This window comes from Bombus vancouverensis, chromosome 5, assembly GCF_051014615.1.
Source record: "Bombus vancouverensis nearcticus chromosome 5, iyBomVanc1_principal, whole genome shotgun sequence".
In the NCBI taxonomy this organism is placed as follows: domain Eukaryota; kingdom Metazoa; phylum Arthropoda; class Insecta; order Hymenoptera; family Apidae; genus Bombus; species Bombus vancouverensis.
The window spans coordinates 6,422,357-6,445,253 of NC_134915.1; the positions used below are offsets into that span (position 1 = coordinate 6,422,357).

General features: G+C 28.0%; 3 protein-coding genes and 3 long non-coding RNA genes across 12 annotated transcripts; 3 read left to right on the forward strand and 3 right to left on the reverse strand.

Annotated features, from left to right (window-relative positions):
* Positions 1 to 1,935: 1,935 nt before the first annotated feature.
* LOC143302683 (uncharacterized) lies at positions 1,936 to 2,419 on the reverse strand. Its single transcript, XR_013058392.1, has 2 exons — positions 2,285 to 2,419; positions 1,936 to 2,219 (listed from the first exon to the last, which is right to left on the reverse strand). It is a non-coding gene; the product is annotated as an uncharacterized LOC143302683 (long non-coding RNA).
* A 151-nt stretch (positions 2,420 to 2,570) lies between these two features.
* Positions 2,571 to 6,823, forward strand: Inos (Inositol-3-phosphate synthase). Of its 2 annotated transcripts, none has more exons than XM_033339775.2 (7): positions 2,571 to 3,015; positions 4,165 to 4,337; positions 4,434 to 4,701; positions 4,800 to 5,054; positions 5,164 to 5,406; positions 5,489 to 5,597; positions 5,701 to 6,823. In XM_033339775.2, the coding sequence occupies exons 1-7, from the start codon at positions 2,899 to 2,901 to the stop codon at positions 6,078 to 6,080; spliced, it is 1,545 nt and encodes a 514-aa protein (XP_033195666.1). In that variant the 5' UTR covers positions 2,571 to 2,898; the 3' UTR covers positions 6,081 to 6,823. The 2 variants fall into 2 exon arrangements, with proteins under 2 accessions (XP_033195666.1, XP_033195668.1); XM_033339777.2 differs by lacking the exon at positions 2,571 to 3,015 and adding an exon at positions 3,942 to 4,094.
* Positions 6,824 to 9,497: 2,674 nt separating this feature from the next.
* On the forward strand, positions 9,498 to 15,314 carry LOC117159668 (uncharacterized). 2 transcript variants are annotated; one of them, XM_033339699.2, is made up of 4 exons: positions 9,498 to 9,879; positions 10,079 to 10,348; positions 10,439 to 14,440; positions 14,518 to 15,314. In XM_033339699.2, the coding sequence occupies exons 3-4, from the start codon at positions 10,490 to 10,492 to the stop codon at positions 14,809 to 14,811; spliced, it is 4,245 nt and encodes a 1,414-aa protein (XP_033195590.1). In that variant the 5' UTR covers positions 9,498 to 9,879; positions 10,079 to 10,348; positions 10,439 to 10,489; the 3' UTR covers positions 14,812 to 15,314. The 2 variants fall into 2 exon arrangements, with proteins under 2 accessions (XP_033195590.1, XP_033195589.1); XM_033339698.2 differs by having other exon boundaries at positions 9,498 to 9,667; positions 9,745 to 10,348.
* Positions 15,315 to 15,422: 108 nt separating this feature from the next.
* Positions 15,423 to 17,016, reverse strand: LOC143302657 (uncharacterized). Its single transcript, XR_013058321.1, has 2 exons — positions 15,990 to 17,016; positions 15,423 to 15,893 (listed from the first exon to the last, which is right to left on the reverse strand). It is a non-coding gene; the product is annotated as an uncharacterized LOC143302657 (long non-coding RNA).
* A 590-nt stretch (positions 17,017 to 17,606) lies between these two features.
* Papss (3'-phosphoadenosine 5'-phosphosulfate synthase) lies at positions 17,607 to 22,622 on the reverse strand. Of its 5 annotated transcripts, none has more exons than XM_033339753.2 (8): positions 22,540 to 22,604; positions 21,851 to 21,917; positions 21,030 to 21,115; positions 20,139 to 20,942; positions 19,611 to 20,045; positions 19,317 to 19,526; positions 18,324 to 18,606; positions 17,607 to 18,176 (listed from the first exon to the last, which is right to left on the reverse strand). In XM_033339753.2, exons 3-8 carry the CDS (start codon positions 21,063 to 21,065, stop codon positions 18,082 to 18,084), a joined length of 1,863 nt encoding a protein of 620 aa, XP_033195644.1. In that variant the 5' UTR covers positions 21,066 to 21,115; positions 21,851 to 21,917; positions 22,540 to 22,604; the 3' UTR covers positions 17,607 to 18,081. The 5 variants fall into 5 exon arrangements, with proteins under 5 accessions (XP_033195644.1, XP_076474512.1, XP_076474513.1 ...); XM_076618397.1 differs by having other exon boundaries at positions 21,851 to 22,287; positions 22,540 to 22,556; XM_076618398.1 differs by lacking the exon at positions 22,540 to 22,604 and adding an exon at positions 22,479 to 22,495.
* On the forward strand, positions 21,248 to 22,685 carry LOC143302656 (uncharacterized). The gene is made up of 3 exons (XR_013058320.1): positions 21,248 to 21,395; positions 21,494 to 21,841; positions 22,548 to 22,685. It is a non-coding gene; the product is annotated as an uncharacterized LOC143302656 (long non-coding RNA).
* The last annotated feature ends 212 nt before the right edge of the window (positions 22,686 to 22,897 follow it).

The window sequence follows — 22,897 nt, forward strand, 5'->3', positions numbered from 1 at the left end:
TATCTATTGCGTTGGTATATACGTGTATGATGATGGTCGTTCCCATAAGCCAATTCCGCTCCAATTTAGTTTAAGCATTGGACAGAGTTCAACTATCACCCTTTATGAATAATGGGTCAACTGTTGGTTGAATTCCATTTAATATTTTTGAGATAAGTTTACGTAATCGTATCCGCGAATTCGTTTAATAACGAATGAATATAAGCAATTAAATAATTATTATGTAGCAAAGTTGCTATTACAGTTTTATTTCCTTTTGTTTCCATGATTTCTTATTTCTTTCGGTATATATACATTATTATAATGTTATACGCCTATAATATACATCATTATTACATTGCGGATTTTTATGCATTTGTGGGATTCGAAATTTGAAAGTGAGAAATTATACAGAATGCACATAATATTAGAAAACGCTTATATAAAATATATAAAATACCCAAAGTATAATGCTTTCTATGATACCGAATAGGCAAAACAATTTTTTAGCAAAACTCTACTTTTTCAATTATATATTTTCTAAAATATGAATCTGCATAAAAATCTGCAGTCTAATTATTATCTTGTGACTAGATATTTACGATTTCTTTCATACGAGACATGAAACAAAAAAAAATAAGAAATATTTATTCTATTAGAATTTCGCGAATATGATTATATCGGCACAGTATGTATAGGTAGTGGACGATCAGCGATAAGGGAGTTGTCGATGTTGTTTCTTAAATATCGATCCGGAAATATTTCTGAACATACGATATTAATGTATGGAAGAATGCGATGCGAAGTAAAGTTACTAAATAGTATTTAATGAATTTTGTGTAAGATTCCAGCCTTGTACATATATGTATATACATTATCGGTAATGATGATGCTCGTTTCTTGGGATGAAAGCAAAACGACACGTATATATAGTGTACATCTAACGTTGACTCGGATAAAATCAGCCTTTGTAAACAGATTATAGCTCATAATCGTCCGTGGAGGGTCGTCTTACGAATGGCCTGGCAACATAATTCTTCCATTACGAAAGTTCCAGAGGCACCGAGTGCCAATTGATTGAAATAATCTATGTATTTCAACTACACGTGATGTAATTGAACAGTTCACAGACCCGCTAACAATCATAATTTAAAGCGCAAAACGTGTTAATACCTTATTTTATAAATTTGTGCAATTTATGTATAGTATGTATATATACATATGTACATACATGACATATATACATGACATATACTTCAATTATATTACTCTGTGAAAATACAGTAATTTTACCATAGTTTACCGTAAATTATAAGTAGAATTATTTTATATAAATGGTGCGTTTGTAGTTAATAATCGTATCAAGTAATTTATAAAGAAGCACTTACATGTAGAGCATCTGTAACAATGCAAAACTTTCTTATGACAAAGAAAGTATTTTTTAATAAATATTTGTAATGGACGGTAAAGTTATAGTTTATTTAATAATTTACAAAAAATTGTAGCTTTACATATCTAGAATGTATGAAAGGATGTATATAATAAGTGAAATTTTTAATTGATATGTATGACAATTTATATTCGATAAATATTAATTCTCATGTTTTTTTAGAATATATTGTGCAATGTGCTTTATACACATGTAAGTGCATAACCAATATGCATACAAATTTTGATATATAGAAATACGATTAATATAAATAAAAATAAAATATTAAGTTTCATTATGTTAAATAAGCCAATGTATAAATATAATACTTCATTAAATTTTTTCAGCAAATATACACATTAATTGAATAATATACATAATAGCAAATAAAAATATAAAAGTAAATATTGACAAAATTAAATAATTATAGTAGCTATATATACATATATACATATGTAAATTTTTGTTTCATACATACATTATTATATCATTGTTATCAATTTTATTTAGAGCAATAACTCATAATCTTATGTAGTTTTAATTTAAATATTTATTCTACCTGGGATATTCTATTAACTATTGAAACGTATACATAAATTTATATAATATTACATATTATTTGTATTCGAAATGTTCTATGATCATCCGAATGTCATGAATTTTATAGCCTCTTTTCATTTAAAGGAACGATTCATGAATTTATAAAACGGAAGAATAATTGGCGTATTAACGATAAAAAATAATCACGTTAGTTGAAATAACGGACGTTTTCATAACGCAGGAGCGATACAAACTCGGTTGAACGTAGAACCTAAAACAAGAACTTGATAGAAAAAAGAAAAACGTAGAACTTGGAGAAAACATATATACACGCACACGAACGATTCGAACATCGAGATATTTATCCAGGAGATAAGGTTAAAACACAGAATGTGGTTGTAAGGTGGTATAAGGAACAAAAAAGTAAGGAAGACGAGAGAATAAGAAGTTGCAAACTAAGCGTATGTTTAGTTTATGCGAGATTAGTTAGCTTGATAAAAACCGAGCGGTAATCAAATATAATAGGTGCCAGTTATACAGGGTGGAAGGGGGCTGCCACGACATTTCTTTTAAAGCGCATGCTTGCGCTAACTCTCGACATTTACGTTTCAGCTACGAACACGACGTTTTGGATATTCACCTTCGAGTATCATTTACGTTCGCTTTGCCTACGAATTTCTTCCTTTATTTTCTTTATCGCGGATATATAAATATACATATACATATATCACTTGTTGCATGGTGATTTATAAAAAGCGATTATACATCGATTGTTAATTTATATATATATATATATATATATCTTTTGATATTAAATCTAGAGTATAATCCTTCAATCAATCTATAATCCTTGAACCAATATTCCTGTGGAAGTACATTTTTTGTGAATTTGCCGCAAAGCTAATTCAAGACTATTATCATCAGTGTAAAAGATTTAAATAACAACTAAAATGGCTTTGAAAATTCGCGTTGAATCGCCGAAGGTGAAATACACAGAAGACTATATCGAAGCACAGTACGAGTATCAAACAACGAATGTTACGGAAGACAACAGTGGAAATTATACAGTAAGCATACCTAGAATATTATGATATAATATACCTCTTACTTTTTTCTTATAATTCTTTCTTTCTATTTAAAAAAATATTCCTTTTTATTACAATAGTTGCCAAATTATTAAAACAGAACATTATGAGAAAAAAATTATAGAATAAGAAAAATGATTTTCTATATTTTATATAATAAATCCGATCAATAATGTTTAGCAGATTGTTACTAAATTAAAGAGATTATAATCGACTTTAATTTTAAGCAAAAAAATTATTTTTGTAAAGTATATGGAAGATATAAAAAGAATTTCAAAACTGTTGAAATGATGTGTATTAACTTATTCATACTTGTTCTTTTCCTTTCTCAAAAAAAAAAAATATTTTATACAAAGCAATTCTTCATTATGAAAATTCATTTCTCAAAGGACTTTATGATGAATTATTATATTCTAAAAATGTTCATTTCATAATAGTTTTATACATTAAATGATAAGATGTGGTAAGATGTAGCATAGTAGTAAGAAAAGCTTCGAAAATACCCGCCCTTAGTGATATTTACTCATTCCTTATTGTAATTATTATGCATACGCAATGAAACATCAACTATAGAATTTCACTATGCATTTAATATATGAAAATAACAATACACATAAAAAAAAGATCTTATATCTTAATATTGTTTTTAGACGTCCCTTTTAAACTATAAATTTCGTAAAAACTATATAAATAAATTGATGTAACAAAATGAGAAAAGATGATAACGATTATTAAACAAAGTGTAAATAAGCTTATTTGTAAATTTTTTTATCAAGAAAACGGCTCTGATATTTAATTTGATCAATACATTTAAGGTTGAAAGGTTTTTTTTAGAAAAATTGTATAAATATTCAATTTACAAATTTTGTATTAAAAAATTCTTTTTTAGGGGGAAGGAACAAATATAATAATTAAAAAAAATGAACAGCTGCTCAAACCCTATGATTTTAATTTTGGAAATGAATTTTTCAATTTTTGAAAAAAATAAAGGTTCCTGTATTGTACACCACTCGTGTACTAGTAGAAAAAACCTTGGATACAAATATTAACAATTGCTACGTGTAATATTATTTATTTTAAATGTCTGAAAGTAATATATTACAGAATATAAACATGCATTTATTGTAATAGGTAACACCTGTAACAACAAACCTATTAATTAGAACACAACTGAAAGTTCCAAAACTTGGGTTAATGTTGGTAGGATGGGGTGGAAATAATGGTACCACTATTACCGCAGCATTATTAGCAAATAAACTTAGGTTGACATGGGAAACAAAGAATGGCATTCAAAAAGCAAATTGGTAATTATGATAATTTAATAATAATATAAAAAATTTTTTAATTCTTCTTCTTAAGTGAAATAATGTACTTATATAAAGCTTTTATTTAAATTTTAGGTATGGTTCCTTAACTCAAGCATCTACCATCAGATTAGGCAAAGGAAACAAAGAAGAGGTATATGTTCCGATGTCTTGGATGCTTCCAATGGTAAATCCAGATGATATTGAAATTGATGGTTGGGATATTTCAAATATGAACTTAGCTGATGCTATGCAACGTGCGGAAGTTTTAGACATTAATTTACAAAAGCAATTAGTACCACACATGGTGCATATGAAACCAAAAAAAAGCATATATTATCCTGACTTTATTGCATCCAATCAGGTAATTCTTTCAATTAAATTTTTCTTTTTCCTTAAATATTTATCTATTATTTACTTGGATTTTAAGAAGAAATCTATATTATATTTTTTAACTTTTAGGAAAAAAGAGCAAATAATATTATTTATGGTACAAAATTCGAACAATTGGAACAGCTTAGAAAAGACATTGCAGAATTTAAAACTACAAAGAATTTGGATCAAGTGATTATATTATGGACTGCTAACACAGAACGATTTTCAGAGATAATTCCAGGTGTAAATGATACAGCAGAAAATTTATTAAATGCTATTAATGAAGGTCATTCAGAAATTAGTCCAAGTACAGTGTTTGCTGTTGCAGCTGCTTTGGAAGGAGTGAGTAAAATATATTTAGTATTATATTATTTTTAAATTGAAATTATTAATATTCTTTTTATTATTAATAGCAAAATTTGTTAATATTGTGTATATGTTACTGCTTCAGTGTACATATATAAATGGATCACCTCAAAATACTTTCGTACCAGGAGCAATGGAATTAGCAGAGCAGCATAAAACATTCATTAGTGGCGATGATTTTAAATCTGGGCAAACAAAATTGAAATCTGTACTTGTAGATTTTCTAGTCTCAGCTGGTATTAAGCCAGTATCAATTGTTAGTTATAACCATCTTGGAAATAATGATGGTTATAATTTATCTGCTCCTCAACAATTTCGCTCAAAAGAGGTATTTTGTTGAAAAAGAAAAAATCTAATTTTGTATAATATATATTTATAATATTAATATTCTAATATAATTCTGTTTTTAGATTTCAAAAAGCAATGTTGTAGATGATATGGTACAATCAAATAAAATTCTTTACCAACCTGGAGAAAAGCCAGATCATTGTGTTGTTATTAAATATGTTCCATATGTCGGTATGTATTAAAAAATATATATATTTATTCTATTAGATATTATATATTATTTACTATCCATTTATTATTCAGAATACAGGATTGTTATTTAATTCTTTATTAGGTGATAGTAAACGGGCGATGGATGAATATACATCAGAAATATTACTTGGAGGACACAATACAATTGTAATACACAATACATGTGAAGATTCTTTATTGGCTAGCCCAATTATTTTGGATCTGGTCCTTTTAGCAGAAATTTGTTCGCGTATTACATTCAAAGTAGCTAATACCAAAAATGACTTCACTGGATTTCACAGTGTACTTTCCATACTTTCATATCTTTGCAAAGCACCATTAGTTCCTCAAGGAACACCAATTGTAAATGCATTGTTCAGACAACGATCAGCAATCGAAAATATCTTAAGAGCCTGTCTTGCATTACCTCCCGAAAATAATATTTTACTTGAACACAAAGTTAATTTCAAAAACCAAATATGAATTTAAAGGGAAGATATTACATGTTTTAAAGTAAGGGTATTATTTGCAAAAGGGAAGCAAACAGTATTATCAAAGAATAATTTAAGAAAACAGTAAAAAATTCAATGTTCCAAAACCTGTACTGCTTACAAAATGAAATCTGTTAGTATCTGAACAATACTTTTATATATCTACATAAATCTTTATTACAAGATTTGTATTATTAGATGCAAAGTGTAATCATTATTGTTGATTAATGACAAATGCTATAAAAGTTTTATAAAAACCATAGATTCTAAACCTATAAATCATGGTATTTGATACATGAGAATGTTTGCATTCATGACATTCTACAATGTACAATTGTTATATATATTTTTTAAACACAACAAATTAAAAATATCATTTTGAGTAATAAAAAAGTTATTTTTAAATGAAGATGGGGTTTAATTTCATATACAAAACTTAGTGTAGTTATATCTAAAAATTTCTGTCAGTAATTTACTGTTTATGTCTTTGTTTTTTGTAGCTTAATGTTCAATTTCACTGTTAGAAATATTGTGATTTTTTTTTATGTTATAAAGTATTTAGTAGAAAAGATAACAATGTTGATATGACTCTTCACTGTAAAAATACCCTTATTGTTCTCAGATATACATATATTATGTTTATAAATGAAGAATCAGTGTTAATAATACATTTACCAATCTGTTTATGTGTTATAATGCATTTAAGAATAAATAGTCATGAAAAAATACACACAATTTATTTATTTAAATTTTCTCATGGTATCAGAGTTTTTTAACTTGTCTTTTAACATTACAACTACCAAATAAATACTTTTTATATGATAATAATATTTTATTTTTCCAGCTTTCCAACCATATAAAGAGACTCAGTTTACAATCCTTATTCTTATTTATATAGGATTATTAGAGGATTATATATATATGTGATCTTTTTTGTTATATTAACACGTTCGTCGCCACATCGCACATATTCTTGCGACGGGTATACTTCCGTGGGGGCCCCGTCACCAACGTATGGTGACGCTCTTCTTGTTCGAGTTAACACGTTTGTCGCCCAGTGTGTTTCGGCTATGTTTCCTGCGGGGCCCAAATCCGACCGTGGCTTCCTCAATATTCGAACTCGATGAAATTCTATTTATAATTTTTTTTCTAAAATTCACTACTTCGTCATCACTACTCTCTTCACTTTCAAATATATTTTCACACTGTTTACTGAACATTTTGAGGATAAAAAAAATCGCTGATGTACGTCTCACAAGTATGCTTCTCGACTAAATCAAAGATCTGAGATATCTGCCATGAGATCCCTCGGAATACTCTAGCTGGAAAGTTTATCGCTTTTTCCATTTCAGAACTAAATATATTTGTCGGAAATGAAAGAACATCGGGATTTCCCATCTGGAATGTTGGGAAAAACTCCAATACCCTTAGTCCAGACTTTTACTATAGCTACACTTAAGTAATAAAAATAAGAAATAGTTTTAATGTTCCAATCTGGCCTTATGACGATGGGTTCGGGCTCGAAGTGACATAGCGGGTCACTGGACGTAGTCACGGTCGGATTTGGACCCCGCAGGAAACATAGCCGAAACACGCTGGGCGACGAATGTGTTAATTATTTTTCTTTATTTTTAATCTTTAAATTTTTGTGGTTAATTATTTCAATTTTATCAACAATTCTTCCTACGAATGAATAGGATTTTTCTTGTTTATGTAAATTTAATATGTATAACTTTTTAAAAAAATTATTGCTTTTTGTATTTTATTTTTCATATTTGAATTTTTCTTTATTTTTTGCTAACTCTGTTTGTTAATTATATACAACGATGTGCAAAAATTTCAGATCAAGATAGATTTTTGCTTTATATTTCAAAAATGATATTTTAAAGAATTTTAAGTATCATTATACAACTATATAACAATGTTTATGTGTTATACCATTTTGTTTTACTTATATCTTTGTACCTAATATTGTTTAATATTTTTTTAGATATTGCTTTTAGAATATATATAAAGTTATTAAAAATTCATTCTGGCCAGAAATTGTTGTATATTATTGTATGTACAATAATTGATCAATATGAATCGTCGACTTTTCCCCAACACAATACATATATTTACGTAGGTTAAGGTTAAATTTAAAATCACGAAATAAAAAACCGAAATTTTCTGGGGTTTTTGTTACATAGAAGTTAGATTTAGGTTTAGTTCTAAAATAAAATTAAATATATTTATAATTGGCTGCAAAATATTTTTTGTGACATTTTGCTTACCTTATATTACAGCTTAAAAAAGATCAGAAATACTGACCAAATTGCTCGCTATGATCCAGAAGTTTTGGGTTTGAGTTTTATTTTTCTCTCAGTACATTTTTACAGAGAAAGAATTATACGAATGAACATAGAATGATCTAATTTTCGATATAAAATAAAGAATATATTTAGCAATCAATTATGAAGAAATAATAAATATTCACGATTTTTCTACATGAATGTAATTCGACTGCTTGATTTAAAACTCATTTGATAGAAATAATTTTTCAAAGCTTCTTTTTTTTTATAATAATAATTTTATAATAATTTTTATATCGTTTCTTACCTTTCTACGTACAACTTTTCTTAAGATTTTTACATGTAATTTTTACAGTATTATATTAAAATAAAAAAATGTTTGAAGCTTTAACTAAGTAAATTAAAATATAGAAAATTCATATGCAAAATAAGGGATAATTTAAATAAATGGGAAATAAATTCAATCTAGAGAATTATAAAGGTATTTTTAAATCGTTTAAATTAATAATTATCTTTGACATAAAGCATTAATGTACATGATAATACATCAAAAATTATTACATGCGACATTTTCCATGACAAATTAAAAGATATTTGGGTATAAAGACGTTTCAATAAAATACTTAATAATTTACAATGAATTACAAGCAGACTGCAGATTTTTCTGCATTTATAAAAAATTTAAAAATATAAAATTATACGGAATGCACATAATATAAAAAAATATAAAATCCAAAATACAATGCTTTTTATAATATCTGATATGTAAAATAATTTTTTACCGAGGTTTTGCTTTTTTAATTACATCCCTAAAAATATGCGTTTGCATAAAAATGCACAGCCTAATTATATCAAAAATATTTTACTTTTAAAAAAAGAAAAAACGTGAAATTTTTTATGTAGTCAATTGAATTGTTCGCGGTTTCATACTAAGCAAATGCGCAGTACACTACCTGCACATAAAAAAGTATTTTTGCTAAATTGAATTAAAATGGCAAAAATTTTACTTACCTGTTCTATATTTTATCTTAATATACTTGATATTGTATGCTAATTATTAAATTGAATTTTTCTCATTTAATATTTTGTATAGGAAAGATAGAATAATAGAATCGCGGCCATTACAAACATAAGCAACGTCACAGCTTCGGTAAAGGAATTCAGAAGACGACAGTTGAACGTGGCATAAATTTCCCTTCCAAAGTGCGCATAGATTAATCGATTCTTTTCATGAAACTTGCATCTCTCGGATCGTAATCTATGACGGGTCTCCGTAATATGTTACAGAGTAATGTATACGAAAATATTCTATGGCTATTGAAAGCTAGTCATGAATTTCGGAACTGTAGAATGTCTGTTGCGTAGGCCGAAAATAACATAACGCCACAGGCGCCATTAAGTTGCGCCATCTGGATATCATTACGAAGAAATTATATTAGTCAAAGTTTGGAAAGACTTTTGAATTACATTATTACTCTTCCCGATAACGAGTATTATAAGGTAAAATTAACGAATTTAAAAATTGGTATAATACACACCGGTTACGTTTATGTTATGTTTAAATGTAGGAGTATATACTCCTTATGATTATATTCACTTAACCTCAATTTTGAATGAAAAATGAATACCTGTGATTATGAAAATGTAATTTTATATTTGTCTTATGGTGATAATAAAAAAAAACAATCTTTTTTGAAAGAGGGGATCGAAGGTACTTTCAATTTCGCAAGAGAAAACATAAACTTCAAGAGTTTGAAAATATCAATAACTACAGCGTTCTATAAGTAACGACAATATATATTAGTTAGTTGAACTAATTTTTACTAACTTTTTATAAATTAACAAACTTATAATAATGGGATGTGCTATGTGTAATTTCGTACAAAATTAAAGAAGAAATAATAGTATCATAAACACAACATGCACAAGTAGTGTTATAGAAAGGATAATTTTCATTTTTACATAAAAGGTAAATCAGATATGTTTATTTATGTTATTTTGTATGAACTGTTACAAATGTATATATTTGATTTGATTAACTTATCGCTTTTTTTTTTAGATTATATAAACTTTGCAAATACACATCTAAAATACGATGGGAAAACTTTAAATGAATAGGTCAAAGATGCAGCACACTGAAGTTAAAAACAAGGATCATAATTATAGTGAAGTAAAATTACATAGTATTCAGCATACTGCTAGTAATATCCTAAATGTATGTGACAGTGATGTTAAAACAACATGTAAATCAAACAAAACTGGATTAGTATCGAATAAAGAAATATTCGGTCAGATTAAAGATATTAATGAATTAAAAAAAATTACACCACGTGTAAAATTGTTGACTCATGATGCAAATAGTTTAAATGAATTAACTAAAATTTCTTTGCACAATAAAATATCTGCGCAAAAGAAACTATCAATATCAGAACAAGCAAAACAGGAATTAAAAAAGTATTGTAGGACTTGTGCCGGTTTGAAACTTCCATTAGTTGATATTTTTAGTGAAAAAGGTAATCAAATGAGATTAAGTCAACAAATTAAGCATTTAGAAGAAATAAATCCATATGATAGTTTATCAACTCAAATGTGTATGGATTGTATCTGTGACTTAAAAATGAGTTATAAGTTTTTTATGCAAATTAAAAAAGCAGAAGTTAAATTAAGATCTATTCACATTACTCTCACAGATACAGCGACAAAAAATGCAGAATTAAATAAAATGCAGCCTGTAGAAAGTTTCGAAAAACAGATGGAAAATGCTGTTGAGTGTAATACAAAAAATCCATCTACAAGTAAAGAATATACTTCCGTACCAAAAATATCTACAATTTTTTCATTAAAAGATAATGAAGATATTGTAAAAGATAAGAAGCTTTGTACAGATTATAAAGAATCAGAAAGTAAGGTTGAACCTGGAATTTTTGAAGACACCACTGTCTTACAAAATAGTGATGATAATGAATCAATAGAAGAATTTGATCCAGATGATCCTCCTTTTCAACCTGATAGTTCTGATGTTGCAGAATCTGATGATGAAGTAGAAATACCAAGTGCAAAAAGACGACATATTCAACAGAAAGAAAATACAAAACAATGTTCACAATCAACTATTGTTTCTGATAATAATCCAATTTCAGATAATAAAAGTACTGAAATTAACCAAACAACGTATAATTATGAATGTATGAGAACATACATTAAAGTAGGGGACACAGAATGTAATAATCAGTCTACTGAACCACGCAGCGTCAATAATTCTGAAAGTACAAAAGAATGTTCAAAACAACCAAACATATTAAAACGCAGGTTATTATTACAGTCTAAAAAAGAATCTACAGAAGAAACTGATGAAAATATTTACCAGACAAATATTTCTGATAAAAGTCATAAAGACTTAAAAGTACAAAAACTCGATGTAAACAATTCTTTGAACCTTAACAGTAATCAAGAAGATGGCATCATGTATGTTACTGTGAAAGGATCTAAACCGAATGAAATATTGTTAGTAAAAGTTAAGAAAATGGATAAACCATTAGAGAAAAAAGAAGATAAATCTACAGGGAAAAAGAATTTTGATATTAAACCAATGGATAAGATTTTAAAACGATATGAAACATTAGTTACAAAAGAAAAAGATTTATTTCCAGAACGAACAAAAAAGTTAGAAATAAGAGAGCAGATTATAGAAGAACAAATAGAAGAATACAAGAAAAAGCGAGAAAAAGTATTAGGTGGACATGCCAATATTGTTGCACCTCCAAAATTTGAGGAATCTCGTTATTTTAAGCGTAATGAAAGTCAAGATAATCAAAGATCTTTTACACATATAGAAAATGATTCTGCTGTAAACATACAGTTTAATAAAGATGATAGTGAATTTAATGCAACTATTACAATTGAAGATGATGCTATGGAAATTGCAGAATCAGCCAAAGAAAAGTCAACAAATGAAAAAGCGTATGTAAATACTGAAGAATATTTATCACATTTAGCAAAGCTTAAATTGAAATGGGAAGAAGCAAAAAAGAAGAAAGAATATCTTCAAAAAGAACTTGATGAATCTTATACAGAAGGAAATATTGAAAAGTTAGCAAGAATTTTAGGGGAAAAAAAAAAAAATTTGCAAGACTTTCAAGATTATTTAAAACAACGTAAAATTGTAATTACAAGATTAAAAGATGAGGATATTATTTCTCTTTATGAAGACAGAAATAATGCAGTCCTTAAAAACAACTTACCTGACTTAATAGATGAAAGTCAACCAGCAGATTATATTCCAGAAGAACATTATTTAGAATGTGATTATTGTCCAGAAACATTTGCTTCTAAAGAAGTTCTTGAAGAACATTTGAGATCACATGACTATAAAATTATGCATTTTTGTGAAGATTGCATGGAAGAATTTCCAACAAATAAAGCAAAACGAAATCATAATGTGATTTGTATAAAAAAATTACTATGTAAATATTGTGACATGATGTTAGATTCAAAAGGAAAAAAGCGTCAGCATGAACAAAAACATTGTGATAGTATGTATGGACAATTATGTGATGTATGTGGTGAAAAGTTTAAACATCAAGGAACATTGGATCAACATGTCAAAACACAACACATGAATTGGGAGAAAATATATCAATGTACAAAGTGTCCTAAAAAGTTTGCATTCAAACAAAAACTTAGCTTTCATTTGAAATCTGTACACACAACTTTAAGAGCCTATTTGTGTGAGGACTGTGGAGCTGATTTTAAAAATCCTGCAAGTCTTAGACATCATAGAATACGTAAACATCAACCTGTAAGTAATAAGAGAGAATGCCCAGTTTGCCATAAATTAGTACCGTTTTATAGCCTTTCTAAACACATGCATACTCATAAAGCATATACTATTCAGTGTCCACACTGTGACAAAATGTTTAAAAATAGTTCAACTTTAAAGCAACATGTAAGAATTCATGAAGATCAACGTCAATATCGATGTGATACTTGTGGTGTTGGATTTAATAGAAGAGATGGTTTAAGGTTACACATGAGAGTACATGAGAAGACCGATAGTAGGGGATTAAAAGAATGTTCATGTCAAGTATGTGGTGAAAAGTTTCCAAATCATTCAACACTTGTTATACATAGGAACCGAGTTCATAAGGATGGTAGACAATACACTTGTCATATATGTAATAGATCAATGATTTCAACTAGATCATTAGAGTGGCATATGTCTCATATACACAATGAAACACTTCCTGGTGTAAAGGAAGGAATAGATGGGGCACCAGAAAAAAGAAGGGCATCATGTTATCGTTGTAGTAAGACATTCAAAACAGAAATGATTTTGAGAACGCATATTAAAAACACACATATGGAGAAAGATCCTATGAAATGTTTAGATTGTGAATTAACATTTATTTCCGAAGTGAGGTTAAGACATCATATGATGGTCACACATAACAGATTAGAAGGAACTATACCGTGCCCACATTGTCCAAAGAGATTTGTGAATCAAATCAGATTAAAAACTCATTTGGTATCTCATTCTGAAGATAGGCCACACACTTGTGAAATCTGTGGGTTTAAATTGAAAACTAAGATACAGTTGGTTAAACATCAACAAAATAGGCACAGCGATGAAAGACCTTTACAGTGTAGATATTGTCCTTGGAGATGTAAACAAGTTAGTGCACTTGTATGTCATGAAAGAACTCATACAAATGAACGACCATATTCTTGCAGTGTATGTAGGCAACGTTTTAAATATTTAGGTGATAAAAATAAACATGAAAGACGACATGAAAGCTTAGGAGGATCTGGATTTAAAAGGATAATACTTAGTCGAAATAGTAAACCTAAACTATTAGAAGATTCTTCTTGTTCTGAACACGAAAGTTTAAATAATATAAAGTGTCAAGTTCCTGAAAGTGAATATCACGAACAGACAGATCAACAATTTGAAGAAGAACAAATAGTTAAGTTTGAAGAAGAACAAATAGTTAAATTTGAAGAAGAACAGATTAAATTTGAAGAACAAGAAATAACAGAAGAATATGAACAAGTATATGAACAGGTAAACATAATTTTATAGTTCTATATTATTTTTTATTACATTAGATTCTTATTTTTTATATACATGTTATTTCTCAGGAATATGAAGAGACATCCAGAGAAGCTTCTGATGCAGCAGAAGTTATAATGAATATGGAAGACACAACAGTTTACACAGAAGAAGTAACTGCGGATAACATTGAACCTACAGAAATTATGGCAGATGAAATAATGACAAATGAAATATTACAATCAGGTGCTGTAGTTCACTTGCAACAAGAAGATGATTCAGGGAAAATACAAGTGATTCCAGTGATGTTATCTTTACCTGATTTATCCGATGCAAATACAGAGGTCAATTTAGCTACTGCATCCATTATGTATAATAATTAAATTCAATTTCGCATTTTATATTTGCGATATGCTTTGTATAAAGAAATAATTTTTAAAGTTTTATTGTGGTAATTATACATTTAAAAAAGAACTGTTTATTTGGTATAAATAAGTAGGGGCTAAATCACATTCCTATAGACCCAATTTCAGCATGTTCTAAAATGTGTATTTCCTTTTAGTATACATATATAGATTTCACTACACTAGAATATTATGTACCTAAAGGTCAAAATAGCTATATGCTATCGAAATAATAGTTTTGTAAAATTAATTTACTGTGTGAAAATACTTATTAAAATCAATTTAAAACTGTAAAAAGGATAATATAACAAATTTTATCTCTTCTTAGTGCTTTACAATACAAAATTTTTGTTTAACTATAAATAATAAATAAAAATATCTGTAGTATGATATAAAGTATTTTGTACAAATCTAAAAGATGAATAAGTATTTTACTTGATAATACAAACTTTCAAGATTAATAAAATTGATGTTGCTCATAACCACATGTCTATATATAAATTGTTCGTAATACAAATTCATTTATTTTTTGTTTTCTGCTTATTAATACTTTATTTTCTATTTATTGGTATTATTTCGTAAGTTCTCCATTTCTTAATTTATAAAAGGACCAGCAATATTTTTATTAAGAAAAATCATGCGTTTTATAGTTATAAATTATAGTAAATTAAGAAAACATTATCAAATGATTTTTTCCAGTAATATTTCTACATTATTTTATATACAAACATTTTGTTAAATAATCGTATTTTTAAAGCACACAATCATCAACAATCTTTAATGACACAATCCGTCTTCAATTTTTTTGATTTTCATGGACTACTGGAATACTGTCACTTTCACTTCTCTTTAAACTACTCATTCGAACCACTTGGCCTTTTACACATTTATCAGATTAAAAAGAACTTAATTTAATTCAAAAGAATATCTGAAGAATACGGTTTATCAACCACTATATGAAGTGTTTTAATAGTATTATTAATTTTTTTTGCAAGATATTTTTTCCTTCATTATGATTTAAGTAAAATTCTATCCTTAATTCTTTTAAGTTTCTATTTATCCTAAAAAAGTATAAGAATAATTGATATAATAAAATGGATTATCTTTCTCTTAATTATTACATATACATAATTATTCATATTATATTATGAACTTACTTGTCGGTTATTGTTCTTATTGGTTTAATCTTCTTCATTTATATGGACTAATTGGAGCAGTATCAGTTCCATCACTATTTGAACTAGAATTATTAGAATCATTTAGCCTTAACCTCTTGTATGATCTAAGACATTCATCAGGTTTGTTATAAGGATTATCTATTTCCGTAATCTATTCACTAATTTATTTATCTGTTCCTTGGAAATGGATAACATCATGACCAAAATTTTTGGTATCTTCATAATTCTTTGATAAAATATAAGATTTTAATTAATTTTAAGATTTTTATTAGTTAATGCAACATGTAATTTAGATCTGAACTGCCCTTCTGCTTTTAAGACTAATTTGACTTATTATAGTTAATTTAATTCGCGTTTTAGAGCAGTTGATCCATCGGAAATTCCAATAGATTAATATTCGCTCAGACGTAATGGAAGCTCCGTTTTGTTAGCCTCAACCAGCATTTGCTCTTATAAAAGTAATTTTTGGATAAATTCCTTTAATGGAAATAAAAGTTTCTTTTACTGTGCTGCGCTCTTTCTCAAGTTCATCCGCTTCCGCAATTAAATTTTCTTCTTCTCACAGTTCTTTTCCCGAGTTTAGAATTTATCATTTATTTTCTGTGTTTCAGATTAATATCTTTTGTAACTGGTTTATTCTCTTGCACGGGTGTATGTTTAGTTATAGATCTTCTAATAGCATTGCATTTTCGTTCATTCGCGACATAATTTCTTATTCCAAATTCGTTTTTATCTGAAATAGATCTTTCTAGCTGAATTATCAAAACGTACTTCTTATTGCTTAATTATTTACTTGTCTTGTTTCACCTGCATCTCTAAAATACATTTCACCATTTCAATTCTCATCAGGAAGTTGTTATGCAACAGCTTCTTGACGAAGATTTTTCCAATATATGATATATATTTCTAACATAACTTTGTATGTTTAAAACAGAAATTATATTATAGAATTATATATATTGTGCAATGAATGCTCAAGTGTTAATTCAAATATATTTTAAATATAAGTAATGTTTACTTATATTGTAAGTATATTGTAGATTTTTATGCATTTGTATAAAATTTGGTAGTGCAAAATTGTACAAAATGGTCATACTGTGAAAAAATGTGTAAAATATTCAAAAATGTTTTCTATAACATTTGATAGATAACACAATTTTTCACCAAGTTTCTACTCCTTTAATTATGTTCTCAAAAATATGAATTTGCATAAAAATCCATATTCTAGTTAAAAGTAATGTTTGCCTTGTTTTATAACAATACTTTCTTATATTATGGTAAATTAGACATTTTTAGTAATAAAATTTTGTTTCTTTATTGTTTCAAAATTATAAGTGAAATTTATTATATCTATATACGATTTTTATATATTTTTATATACATTTCATTACGATCATTTGTGATATATCGCATAATTATTTAAACTTTTACGATAAGCGTAGTTTTACTTATCGTACAATTACAATAAGTTATGTACTCGAATATCTCATCTTGTACAATTTTAACTTTTATTTATTTTCCTATATCATCAAATTTTTATTTGTAAATTAAACTAATATTTCATGGTGATAATAAAAGAATTTGAGCGTTAGATACTTTTGTACATAAAACATTTGCAAGTGTTTGTATATTTTTATCATACATAAATAGTTGTTAAATTTACATTTAAATTATACAAATTTCTTTTTGGACATGATATAATATACACTTCTTAAAATAGATACAATGAAAGATCATACTTGTATCATATATATTTTTATAAAATTTTTGTGAAAAATGTAATTGAATTTTATATTTACATAAAATAAAATTAAGGGATATACATATATATATACATACATTTTAAGAATAAATGCAAAAAGATATTAACTTATCTAAAACAGATAAATGCAGAAATCGCTGTGCTGTACAATTAAAATGTACAAATATATAAATGTATAATAATATTAATACTACATCAGGTATTAATATTCTTTACTCATTTTTTTCCAATATTTGAAACACTAATTTTACTCTATAAACACTTCATTCTAAAGTGTTAATAATTTCTAGCGATTTTTGCACTAAATATTTACTTTTCTAGGTTTTGATAATATTGTGCAAGAACAAACCATGCTTTAGGTGACATAAAACCATCAGGTGGATTTTCACCTGCTTTTGCTAAACCTATAACAAATATTTTAAATATTAAACTTGTGTTTTTTTAATAAATCAAATTTTTCACGTTTTAATATTATATAAAATTATATATATTGTGATATTTTATAAGTTATAAAAATATGTAATACACAGATAAGAGTATATTATACATACAACGCATTTTCGTCCCTGATATAAATTCAAAATCTTCTTTTCGTTTCTCATCAAAGAAGGACATTTTTTTATATTTTTTATCATATGCTGCAACTTTAAACGGTATGATTTCTAGCGATTGTAAGCCTCGAGCTAGTAAGAGAACTCGGGCTCCATGAGTAGGATCATAAAGATTCCCATCAGGTGTTGCATTTTTGTTAGGATGTAATATGCCAGCAGGATCTCTTCCAACGATATAAAAGTTAGCACCAGCGTTCATTCTTGCCTTTGCATGCCATTGTACCTAATAATGTATAAAATGAACATGAAATGAAATAACACTAGAAGGATTCTAATATGTCATTAGAATATAGTATGTATTTCTTAGAGTCGATGAAATCTTGAAACCTTATAACAGTAATGCAAAATTTTTGAGTAAAATATTTAAAAACTTGTTATAAGGTTCCTTTATTCTAGTTCTTACTTTTAGTTTCGTTTTACATATATTAGAACATTTTATAAATAATAACATTTTTCGGTAATTAACATATCTATAAGTAATTAATTAGTCATATATTTTCCTTTGTTTTCTAGAACTCTTTGCCATTTTTTATTAAGCCTTTTATTCTTCTTTTTCTATCCTGACAACTTCTTGCATCAAATTCAATTTTTAGAAGAACTGCATTATTTATGAGATGACCTAATATAATATAAAAAGTAAACATATATGATGGCTACTTCAATTACTAGGTTTAAACTATAACTATATGAAATATGAACTTTACGTAGCACAAGTAGAAATAAACTTATAAACATAGTATTCATCACAAGATCAATAATGTAACTATGTTTATAGATGAAAAATCACTAATTTTGACAACATTTGCTACTAAAGATTAAAATGTAATATAGAAAAAACTATTATAGACACTATTTATATTATATATGCCTGTCATATTTTATTTTCATTATAATTATGTAACAAATGAAAATACGTTCATAATCAAAATTTACCTCAACTGGTCCAGCATACATCATAGGGCTTGGAAAAATTGCTAATAATGTTGAATTAGGATCTAAAACCCCTTCACTAAGTACAGCTTCATGTTGCAGAATCCTTGTCTGTAGTGGTACATCATCATCCTTCGTCCAACCACCTAGAGGATGTAACAATAAAATAGGATTTTTAAATCCTCTTTCTTCTAATAAACGTTTTTTAGTGTCCTAGAAATACAAATATAACATATTTATACATAAAATATTTTACATAAATTCTGTCGTAAATAATAAATAAATAAATGAACTTACTTGCATTAATAATGCATGACCCATATGTACAGGATTTCGAAGCTGGAATGCAAAGACAGCGTCAGCCTTCATCTTTTTGCATTTTGTTCTAATTTCATTTGGTGTAAGTCTGTATTGATCCAAACCATCATGCCATTTAATTCTCTCAATAACTTCTATATCACCACCTACTAACCAATCTCCAGATTCATGAATCATCTTTACATATGGGTGGCCTAAATTGTTAGTACCAAATTGCCAACCACATCTTTCTTCTTTTCTGTGATAATAAAATTCAGGCCTACGTAATATTGCTAGAGCTTTGTTTTTGTATCTCAATGTAAAAGACGAAAGTCCACTCAAACGTTCTTTATCTTTTGTATGTATTGCAAGGACTATTGGAACAGATTGATTAATTTCTCTGTCACCTTCACGGAGGCATTTTAGATGTTGAGTCTAAAAATATTTTATGCTTCTAATAACAACAAGAATTAAGTTTTTAACAGCATTGTTGTATTTCATGTTAATATATATGTATGTTGTATATACCTGGAGATATTGGTGTTCTCTCATGAAACCGGTAAGAGGTGCAGCCCAACCTTCTGCTAAAACCTGGAGCCATTGTACATCAATTTCATTAATTTCTAAGTTCTGAAGCGTAGCAGCTTCTGTTTTGGCAAAAGATATTCGTGATTCTGGAATGAATAACTCCCGTATTGGCATTGCAGGTTTTTGAAGTACAGGTATAATATGCTGTTTCTCCAGAAGATCAATAACAGTTGCAGCTGATTCCTCTGGAGTACAGTTTTCAGTGACTACCACTAAATCAGGATTTACTGGTCTTTCATACATTTGGTCTATTCCAGTAAAGCCTTTGATCGCTCCTTGACGTGCCTTTTTATATAATCCTTTGGTATCCCTTGCTTCACATACAGTAAGAGGTGTATCAACAAAAACTTCAAAAAATGGAAGATCAGACATTTTATGAATTTGTCTTGCCATTTGTCTATCCTCTTCAAATGGTGATACAAAACTACATAAACAAATTTGTCCACTATCAGCAAATAATTTAGCTACTTCTGCAACCCTCCTTATGTTTTCTTTTCTATCTTCCTTGGTAAAGCCAAGATTGTGGTTTAAACCACTCCTTACGTTATCTCCATCAAGTCCATAAGCAGCAATTCCGTGATCAATTAAAATTGCCTCAACTTGAAAAGCTATTGAAGTTTTCCCAGCACCAGAAAGGCCTGTTAACCAAACTGTACAGCCTCGAAAACCTCTTATACTTCCCATTGCTTGTCCACGTTTTGCTCTTGATACATGATGTGCTTGCTCCAATACATTGCTACAACTCTAATAAAAAAGATTCTTTATATAAGATTGATAAAGTTTATTAAAAGGCATTAAGATGAAATGTATTTCATCAAGGTTTATACGTACCGTCATCAGACGTTTATTTGGGATTTCGTTTGACATAACTGTTTTAACGCGATCGCGATGAGACTGGTCAACAATTAGCACTGAAACTTTAATATAACCACCAAATGAGATACGATATATGAATATGGATAAAGGTATAAGAAAGTGTGAGAATGTTTGAAGATTAAAGGTATTGAAATGAATGTTTTGAAGGTACCGAAGTGAGTGTTTGAAAAGCAACGATATGAATAACATTGACAGTAGCGTTTGACGACTGACGACTGAGGACAACTTGTCCGAAAGATTATCGTAAGACATCTTGTATAAGATATATTAGCGTAAAACACGCGAATTGGTTGTTCAAATATTTTCAGAATTTGCAAGGGGGTTAGTCAATTTTACATAATTAGATATTTCACTTTTAGGGGGTGGAAGTGACCACCCCAACCGTCGAACCATCAAACTAACCGTACTTTCGCTCTCAGGCTTAGAATGTATGGTACGTAACATATCCTACTGAGAAATTTATAATATCCTACACGAGAAATTTCACAAGTCTCAGTCAGTGACCGTAGCAAGGAATAAACCCTTATAAATCATTCTGACTCGGACAATACATATTGGATATAAAAAGTGAAAAGGGAAAATCCCATTTCCATGGCTATTGCAGGCAAATGTTAATCTTTAAACCGATGGAAGAAGTATTCTGTGGCTTCATAAAGCTATTGTTGTTAGGAATCAAAATGTAAAATATAGCAGTAAAAGTAAAGATGAAATTCTGATACGTTGGATGGAATGCAGTATGCGATAAAATCGCGAATGAATATTAGCTGGTACAGTACCTTTATTATGTCTTTACTAGTTTTAATTTTGTATATAGGGCCTTTTTGTCACTATTATCATTCGCAGCTAGAAATATTTGGATGACAGTTGAATTATTTCGATGGGTGCACATATTGATATCATTAATTTTTTTGTTGGTGAAGAAAGGATAAACGTAAAACGGTATTCTTATGTTTACGTCATTTTTGTCTTCCATACATTAAATTTGACAAATTAAAGTTAAGATATCTCCTAATTTAATGGTTTTTTTAGTATAAATAGAATATTCTTGCGAAAGGAATGATGAATTGCGTCGATTACTGGATTAAAAAAATACATGATTTCATTTAAAAAATCAAAGTTGACCATCCTAAGCCCTTGTCGCGTCCATCCATAAAAAAAACTAATAGCATCAGAACATGCACCCTTCGAAACCATCCCATCAAATCATTTCCCGCTGCAAATAATAATAATGACAAAAATCAAGATGGTAATTTCAGGTGAGACTCCCTGTATTTATGTATGCACTTATATACTATACGTGGCAAATCGATCAAGTGAAAGATATAATTTTAATAAGTATTTAATAAAAAATAATTATCTTTTAATTGTCAAAGTATCAAATTTTAATTGTATTATAATAATTACACGTTTTCAAACAGTCGTCATTAACAGGAAATATTTATAACTAACAATGAAAAATATATACCCTGACAGCAATGCACAGAACGAACCACGCTGTAACGTGGCTGTAAGCTAAGCTGTAACCTGCAAGGCTGTAATCTGTAACGGTACTACATACGCTACTATGCTATATACATATCTATAAAACCAGTTTGAGATACTAGCGCTTCAACAGATGGTGCATCAATTAATAATTTTAATATATACTATACTATTTCTTAATCATATGTAACACAGAATAATTCTTGTTCATTATTATTTTAAACAATGTATTGGAATTATTGGAAGTTTCATGTAACTTTATAAAATGTGAAATTATGTGACAATATTTCATAATTAAACTGTAGATATTTATGAACACGGCTAAAGAAATAGGCTTTAAA

Bases quoted from the DNA above. Each gene is read 5' to 3' on its own strand.
- Inos (XM_033339775.2), top strand. From the start codon at position 2,899: ATGGCTTTGAAAATTCGCGTTGAATCGCCGAAGGTGAAATACACAGAA. The intron at 4,702-4,799 runs GTAATTCTTTCA...TTTAACTTTTAG, and splicing joins ACTTTATTGCATCCAATCAG to GAAAAAAGAGCAAATAATAT. The intron at 5,055-5,163 runs GTGAGTAAAATA...TTACTGCTTCAG, and splicing joins TTGCAGCTGCTTTGGAAGGA to TGTACATATATAAATGGATC.
- Papss (XM_033339751.2), bottom strand. From the start codon at position 21,065: ATGTCAAACGAAATCCCAAATAAACGTCTGATGACG. The intron at 20,046-20,138 runs GTATATACAACA...AAATATTTTTAG, and splicing joins GAGAACACCAATATCTCCAG to ACTCAACATCTAAAATGCCT. The intron at 18,607-19,316 runs GTAAATTTTGAT...ATACATTATTAG, and splicing joins TGTATGCTGGACCAGTTGAG to GTACAATGGCATGCAAAGGC.
- LOC117159668 (XM_033339699.2), top strand. From the start codon at position 10,490: ATGAATAGGTCAAAGATGCAGCACACTGAAGTTAAAAACAAGGATCAT. The intron at 14,441-14,517 runs GTAAACATAATT...GTTATTTCTCAG, and splicing joins ATGAACAAGTATATGAACAG to GAATATGAAGAGACATCCAG.